The sequence below is a fragment of the Schistocerca gregaria genome, chromosome 6 (assembly GCF_023897955.1).
Source record: "Schistocerca gregaria isolate iqSchGreg1 chromosome 6, iqSchGreg1.2, whole genome shotgun sequence".
In the NCBI taxonomy this organism is placed as follows: domain Eukaryota; kingdom Metazoa; phylum Arthropoda; class Insecta; order Orthoptera; family Acrididae; genus Schistocerca; species Schistocerca gregaria.
Genome location: NC_064925.1, coordinates 308407796 through 308422888, shown reverse-complemented (window position 1 = coordinate 308422888; position 15093 = coordinate 308407796). Strand labels below are relative to the sequence as shown.

The 15093-nt window shown below is 43.6% G+C and overlaps 2 protein-coding genes across 6 annotated transcripts in view; one reads left to right on the top strand and one right to left on the bottom strand.

Moving 5' to 3' along the window:
• LOC126277936 (protein phosphatase 1 regulatory subunit 14C) overlaps positions 1-15093 on the top strand; it is an 866863-nt gene that overhangs the window by 281193 nt on the left and 570577 nt on the right. The gene's annotated exons all lie outside the window — the stretch shown is intronic.
• LOC126277934 (YLP motif-containing protein 1) overlaps positions 1-15093 on the bottom strand; it is a 665061-nt gene that overhangs the window by 585887 nt on the left and 64081 nt on the right. For all 4 annotated transcript variants that reach the window (XR_007550623.1, XR_007550624.1, XM_049977517.1 and 1 more), the window contains exon 3: positions 12878-13071. Coding sequence is in view for 2 of the 4 variants with exons in the window: in XM_049977517.1 (XP_049833474.1) it covers positions 12878-13071 (194 nt within the window). In the remaining 2 variants the exon portion in view is untranslated. The remainder of the gene's footprint in view (positions 1-12877; positions 13072-15093) is intronic.

Genomic DNA, 15093 nt, shown 5'->3' with positions numbered 1-15093 from the left:
TTCTGGGCATTCGTCTGACTGAGGGCTACCACGAATGCATGAAGTCACAGCAAAACTGACGACGAATTGAAACGCACTCAACTCGACTACGGGACCGGTTTCTTAACGACTGGTCCACCTCGCTCAATAAAGATAAAACTAACAGTTTGAACGTGATCATGCATCTGTTTATAATGGAGCACTTTCCACTTTATGTAAAAAATTAAGACGGCGACAGATTTCTGAAGTACAAAATTAGAGCTTATACAGAAAGAAAGCCCTTCATGTTAAGGAGATGCATGCGTATTCCGTTTCCCTTTGCAGTTAAAAATAGAGTTCCGAACAGCACACTGGTGTTTCCTTTGTCGTTTTTCACCAGACAATACGCCTTTTTTCCCCTTAAGAATAGGCCCCCACTGTCTTCGTACTCGCAGAGAGAATAATTCCATGCGTCGATAAAGCCGCTAATCAACCTACATTTCTTTTTTCCCGGACGACTGCATGTCCGCCTTAACCGTAACTACCACAAAAACCTTCAACCAGTGGTTTGGCAAACGAGTACAACAATTTTTTGCTCTCTTAAAAATGATATATTTGTAACATCGTTCTCTACCATTTAGACAGCTACATGTATACAGAGTATTACAAACAGTATTCTGTATCTGGACAGGTGGTAGTATGAACTTAAGAACTATGAGCAGTACGTCTTCGTTACTGTGAAACACAGCTCCTCTTCTGAACAATTGCTCGTAACTCTTAACGTATACATTTTAGAGCCAAAGTTTATTCGAAATTTTTTCCATTTTTTCGTCCATACTACCACCCCCCAAAATATGTAATATTTTTTTAACGCCCTACATAGCATTTACAGCCACCAACTGCTTCTGTGGTTATATTTCATATCTGTACTTACGCACTTCGCTAGGCAAAGCCTGAGCTGGTCAAAGCCTGAGCAGGTCACAAAGTTATGCTTCGTATTCTCTGATTCACTTCCTACACAGTACAACCTCTTGTTCAATACATTTCGTACACAGGTGGAACTAGATAAGGTTTTTCAATTACATGCCACCATTCTCGTTTTCTCAGACCTATGTTTTGTCACTGTGATACGAATTCGCTGGTTACCATCCAAATATCGACAGAATGCGGCGCCAACGTAAATAAAATGTTTTTAAAAGTAGTCTTTAGGTGGCGTGTTAATGTAGTACGGAACACAAAGAGTGACATCAATGATTACGAACGACTTACAGTATACGCGGTGTGGTACGCAATCTATACGTGTGGATATATTGGAAATGGTATACTCCCTGAGTTGTGTAAGGGTCAGACGTATTTATTTTTGATGGGATGGCAGGAACCCAATCTCAGCGCACTCCCACTTTGTGTGTTTCCCGTTACAGTATACATGGAAACATACATTTGATATTTATTGGCCTTGCTTCCTTCTCGATGAAACCACAAAATATAACACTTGTTCTGTCCTAAACTGTAAATGAAAAAAGCAACTGCTGCGGAATTAACCTTTACGATTCCTTCAAACAGCAGTTCTTTCTGCAGTTTACACATGTGCAGCTAGCTAATTTCTGATCATTAATGCACTTAAATGCGTTAGTACACGTGGTTAAACGCAAAACTTCAGTTTAAATGCGTCTAGTTATTGCTGTTCGCACTGCAACCGAGTCTTCAGATCGATAGCGCCCCCAGGAGGGTCTTTTCATTAGCTGTAAAAGCTTCGTACCGTAACTTCCTGCTTATGTAAGTAGGGGCAAAAGAAGTAGATCTTAATGACACGGAAAACAGATCGTCTATTTTTGCATCCTGCTTGCTGACCACATGGCAAGAGAGAAACTCTTTCTGTACAAGGCGTATCCTAATTAATAGCGAGAACCAACGCTGATTAAAGTATACGGCGACAGACTGGTTAAAGTATACGGTGACAGAAGCAGAAAAGTTCCAGTAAAAGTGTCTGTTGCGAGCCGTTTGTGACTAGTTAGTATACACGTATTTAAAATGTAAAGTTTTCCATTGAGTCCCCATTTAATTCTGAATACTGCGATCTTATATTTTGCGAATCAGACGTTGCCAATATTATACATAGTTAGCTGTAGGCTTCAGTTCCAACAATCAGTGCACAGATACGTGTACATTGTGAGTGCCTCTCTTGGGCTGTCCAGTTGAGGAAAAAAGTGGAAGGAAGGAAGGAAGATTAGTGTTTGATTATCCGAAACGGAGCTCAAGCTCGGAGTCTGAAGGATGGGGAAGGAAATCAGCCGTGCCCTTTCAAAGGGAACTTTCTGGTATTTGCCTGGAGCGATTTACACAAATCTCGGAAAATATACATCTGGATGGCCGCGCGCGGAATTGAACCGTCGTCCTCCCGCATACGAGTCCATTGTACTAGCCTCTGAGCTACCTCGCTCGGCTACAGCTGATGTGTTACTGCGGAACAGATTTAAGGACGTATGGTTGTACAAAAAATAGTTTGATTTTGTAGTTTCGCTTCCTAGTATTTTAGTATCCACTTCTTTTTTAAGCAGATTATGTGACGATGGCTTTAATTTTAGTCGAAAACAAAGTAGAAACAATCATTCATCACGTCATCCTGGGTGCTTCTCACTGGACTTTAAAAATGTGTGTGCCCTCCGTGAGCGTCTAGCACCGCCCGTGTAAATTTACAGGGGTCACCCTGTCGTATCCAATCCCATTCTTTCACGAGGACTCTTGAGAATTCTTGGGGAGTCTGTGGGGGAACAGGACGACCACGAACACGTCTGTCAAGCTTGCTTCACACAAGCTCGCTGGAGTTTAGGTCGGCACTCACCGCCGGCCACTCCATTACTTCAGTGTCCATGCTCTGCGAAACATCCCTGGTGATGCTCAGTCACATGGGCCCTGGTATTATCGCGCTTGAGAAGAAATTCAGGGTCGTCAATGTATGCTGTAGCCACAACATGATCCAACAAGACGTAGTGCTTGGCGGTAAGGCAACCGTGGGAAATGCGAGATCAATACGGCTGTGAAAACTAATGCCTTCGCGCATCGTCAGAGAATATTAGCTTTCCTGGATAACATTTAGCAGATATCGCTCGACACTGGTTCTCCACGCACGAAAACGATCATCATCTTGCGACAGAGGAAAGCTGGAATTCGTCTGTGAATAACATATTTCACCAGTGACAAAATTGCCAGTCCACATGGGAACGGCAGAACTTAAGGCAAGCTGCGAGATGATGTCCTGTCAAGCAACAGGGCGCCTGGGTCGTAAGGTTGTTTCTTGTAACCTGTCCATTACAGTCTCGTCGGACATAGCGGCTCCAGTCGTCCTTCTGAGATCGTCTTGCAGTTCTCCGGCGGCAGCCATACGGATCTCCTACGCAGAAATAGCCATATACCGGTCTTCACATGGGGTAGTTACGCGTCGGCCTTGCCTTGTGTACTGACCTGTCTCCATACAGCGTGTCGAGTGTATGACAGACACATATTGGCATCTCGAGCAACACGATGGAAAATCTATTCTTCTGGGATCAAACAAAGTACCGCTACAACTTAGACAGTAGCAAGATATCCACAAATGACAGATACCGCCTGCGCATCTCATTAGAGAATGGTGGGACACTGGTATTCAATTTCGTCTGCTGGGACATCTTATGCCTCAATGCATGACACAGCTGATAGATCGCGAATGACTTAAATTGTTGCATACACTGCAAGTGAAGATCTCAAGCTTTGCAACAAGAGCACAGCCACAGTCTGTAACAAAACAGATTTAACATACTGGATATTAATAGACGTGTTGCCTGAATACATTTGAGCAGTTCACACAAAACTAAAAATTTTCGGCTACACCATTGTGTGTCAGTCACAAAAGGCGATCCTAGCAAATACACATTTCAAAAGACTTTACTGGAAAAAAAGTTCGCTGGCCGTTCTTACGAACGTAAAAGAAGTACCGTTTACCTCTTCTGTCGGTCCTGAAATAATATGGAAGTACCTTACTGACATGCTAAACAAGCTTTCAACTCTATTGTCTGTGTAACAACAGTTCTCGTAGTCTAATGACCATTACGGCTCGATGTACACCAGCCATTTATTACCTCAAGCTCGCAGTGTCATTTCCTCGGGCGTTAAGGCAGTACTCATGAAACAATAGAACCACGCACACTGCGGCAGTGAAGCAGCGTATTCGCCGCGAAGACGGGCCAGAGAAATGTGCCTTGCAACGATCCCGCCCATTGCCATGATACAGTCGTTGCGGGAGACATGGGTTGTGCACATGTATTCGCAACAAGAACAACAGCTGCCGTCAGCCTGCCACGGAGGCAGCGCGTTTGGATGTCTAAATACTTATTGAAGAGATAAATGACGCCAAATATCAACGTCTGTATGACTACTGAGCAATCCACACGCATCGAGCCGCTGTTACATCATTTCTCCACCGTTCCACTATCGAACAGTGATCGATAAAATACTGAAATCTTCCCGCGAGAGCTACGATTTCTCTTGTTTTGCTACAATGGTCATGCAGAAGTTAAAATACTTTCTCATTCGAAGAAGATACATCTCGCAAGCAGTACCACGATCAGATTAAGAAGAGAGCCACATGGTTTAAAGCGTGTGAAAATTTTATTTTTCGTGGGGGGGGGGGGGGCTGGGGGGGGGGGGCTGGGGGAGGGCGGGAATTTTTCTGCGATATCAGTATACGAAAGTCATGGGATACCTTCTAATATCGTGTCGGATCTCCTTTTGCCCGCCGTAGTGCAGCAACTCGACATGGCATGGACTCAACAAATCGTCGTAAGTCCCTTGCAGAAATATTAGCCATGCTGCCTCTAGAGCCGTCCATAATTGTGAAAGTGTTGCTGGTGCAGGATTTTGAGGACTAACTGATCTCTCTACTGTCCCATGAATGTTCGGTGGGATGTATGCAGGGCGATCTGGGTGGCCAAATCATTTGCTCGAACAGTCCAGAACGTTCTTCAAACGATCGCGATCGAATGTGACCTGGTAGCATGGCGCCCTGTCATCCACAAAAACTGCGTCGTTGTATGGGAATATGAAGGCCACGAATACTGCAGATGTCCTCCAAGTAGCCGAACATTCGTTGCAGTCAACAAGTCGGTGCAGCTGGACCAGAAGACGCAGTCCATTCCATGTAAACACAGCCCACACCATTATGGAGCCTCCACCAGCTGGCACAGTGCCTTGTTGACAACATGGGTCCACGGCTTCATGGGGTCCGCGCAACACTCGACCATAGAAATACCTCTTACCAATTGAAATAGGAATTCATCTGACCATGCCACGGTTTTCCAGTCGCCTCGGGAGCAGCTGATATGGTCACCAACCCAGAAGAGGTGCTGGCAGGCGATGTGCTTTTACCAAACCCACTCCCGTCTGTCGTTTGCTGCCCATAAACGCCGAACTTCACCGCACTGTCCTGCGATATGCGTTCGTCCTACGTCTCACATTTATTTCTGCGGTTATTTCATGCAGTGTTGCTTGTCTGTTAGCACTGACAACTCTAAGCAAACACCACTGCTCTCAGTAGTGAAGTGAAGGTCGTCGATGACTGCACCATCCGTGCCTGAAATGGGGGATTCTCGGCACTCTTGATACGGTGAATTTCGGAATATTGAATTTCCTAACGATTTCCGAAATGGAATGTCCCATGGTCTAGCTACAACTACGAGTCCACGTTCGAAGTCTGTTAATTCCCGTCGTGCATCCATAATCACGTCGGAAGCGTTTTCACATGAATCACATGAGTACAAATGACAGCTACACCAATGCAATGCCCTTTTGTATCCTGTACCGCAATCTGTACATCGCTTTCCCCTGACTTATCACCTAGTGTACATCAGTGTTGAACTATTTTGATTGTGTTCAAGTGCTGGCCTTTTTCTACTACGGTGTTCATTCAAAAATTGGAATAGCCCTAAACAAATACATTGCTCTCTGGCCACAGCCCTTTCATGCGAACGTACAAATCTTCGATCACTGATAACAGTTTAAAATATATACTGCTGTTTCAGCCAGTTCATTGTTGTCTGTGATTTAATGAACAGCAGCCACGCTACCCGCTTTCTTCTGCCTACGACTGTACTGGTTACCTTCCAATCTAATATTGCTGCGCGCTGCAATGTCGCATTATATAAACAGAACCGACATCCGACACTGCGAGCATGGGCAGCTGTGACTCGCTCGTGTGCATCCACCTTATCCGACGATCAGCTGTTCATACCTAAGTTTCTCGTGACTGGTTGTGGCCGCCAACGGTTGGTTTAACCGCAGTTTTACCACTAAAAGCGGATAAAGGAAGAAAAAATAAAAGGGATTGAGAGAATCAGTTCTTTCGTCCGTACAGTAGACCCAGCTTCTGATACAGGCGTGGCAGATGCGGTTACTCCTGCATAACCGGTCCTCTGCGGAACGCTTGATCGCTTGCAGCGCCACTCGACCCCGCGGCCGTTGACTTAAACACGGCTGTAAACAAACGCGGCGGATAGCGGTATTACACTGCGCTGCGTTGACACGCACCACACACCGCTCTACGTTTCGCGTTTGCGATGCCTACGCAACCACTGCCTGTTGCTGCTCCATCAGAAAGAAGCCCCGCTGCTACCATCATGCTACTAGTGAAGCAGTATGTACCTTTATTTTTTTTAACTTTTTGTCCTTTACACCTCTACCCTATTATCTGCAAGGCCGAAATAGGCAGTACAACCCGCATCCCGTGTGCAATAAAAATATGTATACTAATTATTACTATTTCTAGTGCTACGAAGTTAAACAAAATTAACAACACAATAAAGAAATCCAAAAGAAACAGGAAAAAGCTCCTTTCTACGGAACTAACATGGATCCCTTAATCAATTACTCAACTATTGGTACTACGGTTGGTACAGACGTTTCCCAGGATGAACGGATCGTTGATTCCTATGCTGCAGCGAACGACCGTTGGAGACACTGCGCTAAGGCCCACGGAAAAGCCCTTGAACGTTGGCGCGCCAAGCACATAAAATCTGCGGCCGCGAACTCTACTGCATTCCACCACCAGCAATGGAGTGTGAAGCTTTAGACACTGCCAGCCAATGCTGGCGAAATGTAAAAAAGATCATCAAACAAATGTTGGCCGAAGAACTCGACACAAAAGCCAACAGGCAGTTTGTGGGCATCATAACGTTAAGATTGGCGTTTGGTGCGGAAATTCCGGGACAGTTTCATTTGGGCCTTTCGGTTCCGGCATTTTACAAACAACGACTTAGCAACTAGTCACGTTTACGTCAGTGTATTACTCCATTACTAGCTTTTTTAAGACATATATTGTTTTCATACGAAACTAATTTCAAACACATTTTCTATGGATATATTACTGATACGATTTTGAGGCACTTATACATTCATTATCGTTAAGCAGTTTGTACGCTTTAGCAAAGGTTTTCAACATGTATCTTTCATCATGTGATTTTACTGCTCCTTTCATCTAAATCAGTTTAGACCTCATTACTGGTACTGAAATACTTTTCATTTCCTATTCTGAAGCGCAAACACTGTGACAGTTACTATACACTAGTGTTGCTGTTTTAATGTCATTTATATGGCCTAACAAATAAACTGTTTGGATAGGTTAACGCGTGATGACCTGAAGCTTTCATTTACTGGAGAAATAATAAATACTGCGCCGCCATGAGCATGCTTTGATGCTTTTCTGCGCTTTAGAGACAGTGTTCTAAAACCTCCAGGCTCAAGATTCTCTTGAAACACTGCAGAAATGCAGTTTTGTCTTCGTAGTTGCTAAAAGTGTTGAAACGGCAACATTCAGTAACGTTTCCTACTGCATGTTACGTATTCATATTCTTCAATGTATTTACCTAGTCACACACGTTAAACTCGACCACAGCACAACTAACATCGACAGAAACGACTGCTCGAAGTTTTAAACAATTGTAGGAACAGGTTTTGCAGCGAAGCTTGACGTTAATGCTCAATTTAAAATAACAGAGATTTTACTTGATTTCCAGAAATATTCAGTCACAAAATCCTGAAGTCAAAATGTAAACGATTACAGATAAAGCTTTTCGCAGGTAGGCAAAGAGAAGCTACAAGGTATAAGCTAGATGTTATTTTTCTACACCCTGGAATAAAAAAAAGTGTTCAGCTATTATTCTTGTTGTCCTTTGACAACTTTGAAGCATCCTGGATCCTGTCGACACCAGGAGGAAACCCTTAAACATAGGCGGCAGTAGAAACTACGACTCAATAATCCACAGACGACAGTCCTGACGATGAAGAGACAGAGACGCAACCAAACATTTACAACTGGAAAGATAAAGCCGTTTACGACAACCTCCGCAATATAGCGCATCTACATCTAGTCGCTTCCGGAAACACTGTGCGAAAGAAAACAAATCGTATTTTATGACTCACTCAATGAGAAGTTCATATTCTGGAAGGTGTACGTCATACAGGTAGTTATTAATGTAACCTTATACACATTAGATTCCTATCAATGTTGCCACCGACTATGTTCGACGTCAACTCGCAATAGCCTTTCACAGACGCCATGTGGCATCACTAGCCGTGGATGGTGTAGAAATAGTACCGGGGATCGCGGAAAACAATGCAGCCGTTGTCTTAAGGCGGAAATAGAGCGAATTACCTGACGTCCAAAAGATCAGGATCATTGGCTTTCGGGCCAACGGTGAAAGCATTTCCGAAATGGCTAAGCCCAAGCTGTTCGCGTGCCGCCGTGGTTAAAGTGTCGAATACTGGCACAGAGGGAAGAGTGGTTCATCATGGTCCGTAGACGACAAGGATGAACGACGGCTGCGGAGATACGTACGGGTGGATACACACAACTGACCGCCCAAATGAATTCAGGGTCTACCAACAATATCTCCTCAACTACCGTTTAGCAAAAGTTGTTGTGTATGAGTCTCTGCAGCAGGCGCCTAATTCATGCACCCATACTGACTGCTGTTTATCGGCAACGAAGGCTGGAATCTGCACGCCAGAGCCGCAGCTGGGCGTTCACTGAGTGGCGACAGGTAGCCTTTTCAGATGGCTCACGTTGTATTCTCCATCGGACAGATGATTGCTGGCGTTTTCAGCGTGGAACGTCTGAAAGCAAACAACGAGAACGCGTTATGGCCTGGGGAATGTTTCCGTAGCATCCCCAGGGTAATCTCGTCATTCTGGAAGACACAGTGGATCGAACACAAGTATGCATCTATCCTTGAGGCAATGACCACACATATACATAGTTTTCTTTTCCTCGTCACGATGACATCTACAGTAGAACAATGCAACATGTCTCACATCTCGCAGTATACTTGTACGAGCATGATTCCAAGAGCACTCCCCTGGTCACCAAACTCTCCGTATTTAAATCCAGTCGAGAATCTGTGGGACGACATCGATCAGGCCGTCTGTATCATGCACCTCCAAAGGAGAAACCTAGCGCAGGTGGCCACAGAATTGGAGTAGACGTGGCTACACATCCCTGTCGGTACCTTTCGGAGCCTCATTGACTCACTTGCTGCACGTCCCGCACCGGTCTGCACTGCAAAACGTGGTTATTTAGGCTGTTGATAGATGGTAATATTATTGCGACTGCATATCAATTACAAATTTATCTAACATCTACAAAACATAAAAGATTGCAGCTTTGTGGAGCATGCTTAGAATGGCTTTACGTAGGAAGTGTACTGGCTATTCATTGCTGCCAATTTTCATTTATACTCTGATCATTGTGAAATATAGCAGTTTAGAAGACACTAAGGTAAGGTTTTGGAAACGTCAGACGGCTGGAAACAATCGACATGTCATCGTTAACTCTGCGACAATATTTGTAGGATTTCTGAGGCCCATTTTCTGAGCATTTTAGTATAAGGGACCCGAAATTCCTGGTGGCTCGTTACGGTAGCGTTTCCTTTGATTTCTTAATCTTTCTACCTGTATTACACTCAGAATATGGGTACAACAATGAAAATGTCGACGGTATGCGCTGTGTGTCTTCTTTGGGAATAAACTTGTTCCAATCACTCAAGGTACAGCTGTTGACAACAGTAATGGCTACTCAAAGCCGACATAAAACAGAGCAGTGCTGAATGCAAGATTGGAGGCCAAGATTGTTGTTGTGGACTGAAGACCACAACAACTATCTTGGCCTCCAATCTTGCATTCAGCACCGCTCTGTTCTACGTCGGGTTTGTTTTCTCGTCAGTGATAGTCATACTTCAGCAGTGGCACACAGCAGTATGGATTGGTTTATTGATGGAGAGTTATCCGACACGCTGCTCTTCTGTGAGCTTACTCAATTAAATGGAAGGGCGATGTTAACACTAAGCCGTACCCGCTGTGACGGCAACCGCATCACAGCACTTTGCATTACTCTGTGTTGCATGTTGTACATTTCCGTGACAGCACATTAGAATATTTTCAACTGTTGTAATGCTATTTTTGTAGGAGGACTGATGGTATTTTCGTAGAAGCAGAGGTAATTCGTGTAACAAACCAAATAAACCGAAAGTTTGTACTCTGTAATGAGCAGTGGGCCACTAGGTCTCTTCTACTAAAATCATTAAAAAATATCCCTAAAACACCTCCGAAATGATGTCAGCAGGTTGGGTTTCGGGAACACTCTGTATACAATATGTGATTCAAACGAACTTCGCCTGGCGTTTGAAAATTTGTAACAGCTGTATTTTATATAACCCTAGCATCAATTTCATAACGTTGTTTGTGAGAACAAGATCGCATTATCAATTTTATAACATGTTTTGGAAGTATTCCATTATCAATTTGTATAAATAGGGGGAACATAAATCGTTATTTCACATACTAACATACATGTAACGAAAATCTGGCTATATTGTCCATGCCGTATTACGTATATTAAAAGTACTATGCCATTAGGCACAGTCAGAAACATGAAAGCAACAAACATGTACTGCCAAATATCTACGACTGTCCTTTATACATAATATGGTATGAAGTTCGTAATTACTGGTGGTGACAACGACTCTCAGAGAGCTCTGTTTACTGACTAACTGTCATACACCTACTAAAGAGTGTAGCATCTTGTTATGTGCAGATCAGTGCTTACCACAGAGTATAAACATTAATAGAGTGAGCATACGGATGCAGAGAGCGAGAATTCTGTCAGCAACATCTCCTGCAGCTCAAGTCACATGATTTTGGGATGGCGCATTTTAGCCCTTACGGCGCTTAGCGTATTTTGAATGTTATTACTTCACTGCTACAGATAAATCATCTCCAGAAGTACCGCGAAACTTTGTATACGCGTTTTACTGGCATCGTAGCAATTCGATACTAGGAATTGAAGTCGGCTTAAAAATGTGAAGAGCAATGGTACTGTGCCTTTTCGCCACAGTATCATGGCTCAGATTATACTACTGCATTTTCAGTAATGGGATAAGAAGTGACAGCCAACGATACCTTTTTACGTTTTCTATTCATATTGTCGAACCTCTGTTCTAAATAATTACTTTACAATGACACTGTAGACAGCGTTGAAGAGTCATGAAAAAAACGAAGAATTTGGAACTATCAAATTGTTACAGTACATGCGCTAAACGAGTTGCACCACCTGCGTGTCCATGATTATTTTCAAGTTTTCTTTATTTAACACGCAGCTTTTATAGATAAGTAAAGTATCTACAACATTTTCTTCGCCATCTCATCAGGAAAGTATAACAATACACAACGCACAAAAGAATAAAATAAGAAATACAAATCAGTGTTCGAATTTAGGAATAATGCACGAAGTGACAACCAACAATACCTTTTCTGAGGTTTTCTATTGCACTGTTTCACATTGTGGAATCTGATCTAATTAATTACGTTCCAACGACAATGAATCTAACCTGTTTACGAAGAAGTACTAAGATTCACACAAGTGTTTGAAAACTTGTATGAATTGGAGAAAATTAACCAGACTCTTATGTATGAATTTGATCTGCAGATGAACACAGCACCAATATGTATACACTGACTGGCAGTTTACTGAAACACATTTGCAAATTTATTGAGCACTTATCTCGCAAATACAAGACCATAAAATCGCAGTAATTATCTCTACAGTGCAGCGCATCGATATTTTTCAACATAGAAACTGCCTCATAACACTATAACACAGTTACACATATCTGTGAAAAGCAACAGGTCCTTCTTTCACATACTCCTCGTTGCATCCGGAGAAACGACAATACTGCACCATAGCTATTACTAAAACTCAGATGTGCCTAATCGTTTGTAAAACAAGGCGAATTCGTATAATATTCAAGTTTCGCTATTACGGAACATTGTAGACAAGTACCGTCGTCCCAAAATCACGTGACTAGCCCGCTTACATGTTTAAAACATGCGCAGTAGACCATGCTCGCTCCATAGCTATACATACTCTTTGGTGGTTACCAACGATACAGTTGTCGACTCAAAGACCTTTAAACGGCTTTATGTCTATGTCACATCAAAACCTAAAATCTTTGCAGCTTTTGAGATTTTACACAACATAATATTCAATGATATATGGTTGCATATATGCAAATCTTGGCGACCAAACGAATTCTCGTGCCCAACCCTTGAACCACGTTCCAAAATGTTAGATTGTAAATTTCAGATTAGGAACCTGAAAACATAATTACTACTGAGGAGGTTACGTTGGTCGGTGCTTTTCCGAAGAACATTGCTGAAGTGGACCTAGATGTGTCCATTGGACACTTCTGTCTTTTCGTTTCACATGACGAATCGTTCATTTTTGAAAGAGCAAAATAGGTAACAAATGCACAATGTCAGTTTATTACAAAGTAACAGCGAAAGAAGATAAACACTGATCGACAAGTTCTGGTGCAGCATATCGTTGCATGGTACTCACCAGGAGGCGTGGTGGGGGGCTGAGTGGGAGCGGGCGGAGGCGGTGGGGGCGGTGGCGGATGCGTGGGTGGCGGCGGTGTGACCAGCGCTTCTGGGTGCGGGGGCGGCGGGGCTGGCTGCGAGGCGGCGCCGTCAGACTCCGGGATGGCCGGCAGCTGCTCCAGCGCAGAGGACGCGGGCAGTGACTCAGACTTCCTGCAAGGCAGCACCACGACACCGGTCACAGGAGGAGTTACACACTGTACTTTTCAGGGCTGTGTTTACAATCTATTAGAGTTGCAATACTACTGTAGTCTACTACAGACCATCTACATCTACATCCATACTCCGCAAACCACCTGACGGTGTGTGGCGGAGGGTACCCTGAGTACCTCTATCGGTTCTCCCTTCTATTCCAGTCTCGTATTGTACGTGGAAAGAAGGATTGTCGGTATGCTTCTGTGTGGGCTCTAATCTCTCTGATTTTATCTTCATGGTCTCTTCGCGAGATATACGTAGGAGGGAGCAATATACTGCTTGACTCTTCGGTGAAGGTATGTTCTCGAAATTTTAACAAAAGCCCGTACAAAGCTATTGAGCGCCTCTCCTGTAGAGTCTTCCACTGGAGTTTATCTATCATCTCCGTAACGCGTTCGCGATTACTAAATGATCCTGTAACGAAACGCGCTGCTCTCCGTTGGATCTTCTCTATCTCTTCTATCAACCCTATCTGGTGCGGATCCCACACTGCTGAGCAGTATTTAAGCAGTGGGCGAACAAGCGTACTGTAACCTACTTCCTTTGTTGTCGGATTGCATTTCCTTAGGATTCTTCCAATGAATCTCAGTCTGGCATCTGCTTTACCGACAGTCAACTTTATATGATCATTTCATTTAAAATCACTCCTAATGCGTAAACCCAAGTAATTTATGGAATTAACTGCTTCCAGTTGCAGACCTGCTATTTTGTAGCTAAATGATAAGGGACCCATCTTTCTATGTATTCGCATCACATTACACTTGTCTACATTGAGATTCAATTGTCATTCCGTGCACCATGCGTCAATTCGCTGCAGATCCTCCTGCATTTCAGTACAATTTTTCATTGTTGCAACCTCTCGATACACCACAGCATCATCTGCAAAAAGCCTCAGTGAACTTCCGATGTCATCCACCAGGTCATTTATGTATATTGTGAATAGCAACGGTCCTATGACACTCCCCTGCGACACACCGGAAATCACTCTTACTTCGGAAGACTTCTCTCCATTGAGAATGACATGCTGCGTTCTGTTATCTAGGAACTCCTCAATCCAATCACACAATTGATCTGATAGTCCGTATGCTCTTACTTTGTTCATTAAACGACTGTGGGAACTGTGTCAAACGCCTTGCGGAAGTCAAGAAACACGGCATCAACCTGTGAACCCGTGTATAAGGTCCTCTGAGTATCGTGGACGAATAGCGCGAGCTGGGTTTCACACGACCGTCTTTTTCGAAACCCATGCTGATTCCTACAGAGTAGATTTCTAGTCTCCAGAAAAGACATTATACTCGAACATAATACGTGTTCCAAAATTCTACAACTATAGTTCTGCACATCTGTTCGACGTCCCTTCTTGAAAACGGGGATGACCTGTGCCCTTTTCCAATCCTTTGGAACGCTTCGCTCTTCTAGAGACCTCGGTACACCTCTGCAAGAAAGGGGGGCAAGTTGCTTCGCGTACTCTGTGTAAAATCGACTTGGTATCCCATCAGGACCAGCGGCCTTTCCTCTTTTGAGCGATTTTAATTGTTTCTCTATCCCTCTGTCGTCTATTTCGATATCTACCATTTTGTCAACTGTGCGACAATCTAGAGAAGGAAGCACAGTGCAGTCTTCCTCTGTGAAACAGCTTTGGAAAAAGACATTTACTATTTCGGCATTTAGTCTGTCATCCTCTGTTTCAGTACCATTTTGGTCACAAAGTGTCTGGACATTTCGTTTTGATCCACCTATCGCTTTGTCATAAGACCAAAATTTCTTAGGATTTTTTGCCAAGTCCGTACATAGAACTTTACTTTCGAATTCATTGAACGCCTCTCGCATAGCCCTCCTCACACTACATTTCGCTTCGCGTAATTTTTGTTTGTCTGCAAGGCTTTGGCTATGTTTATGTTTGCTGTGAAGTTCCCTTTGCTTCCGCAGCAGTTTTCTAACTCGGTTGTTGTACCACGGTGGCTCTTTCCCATCTCTTAC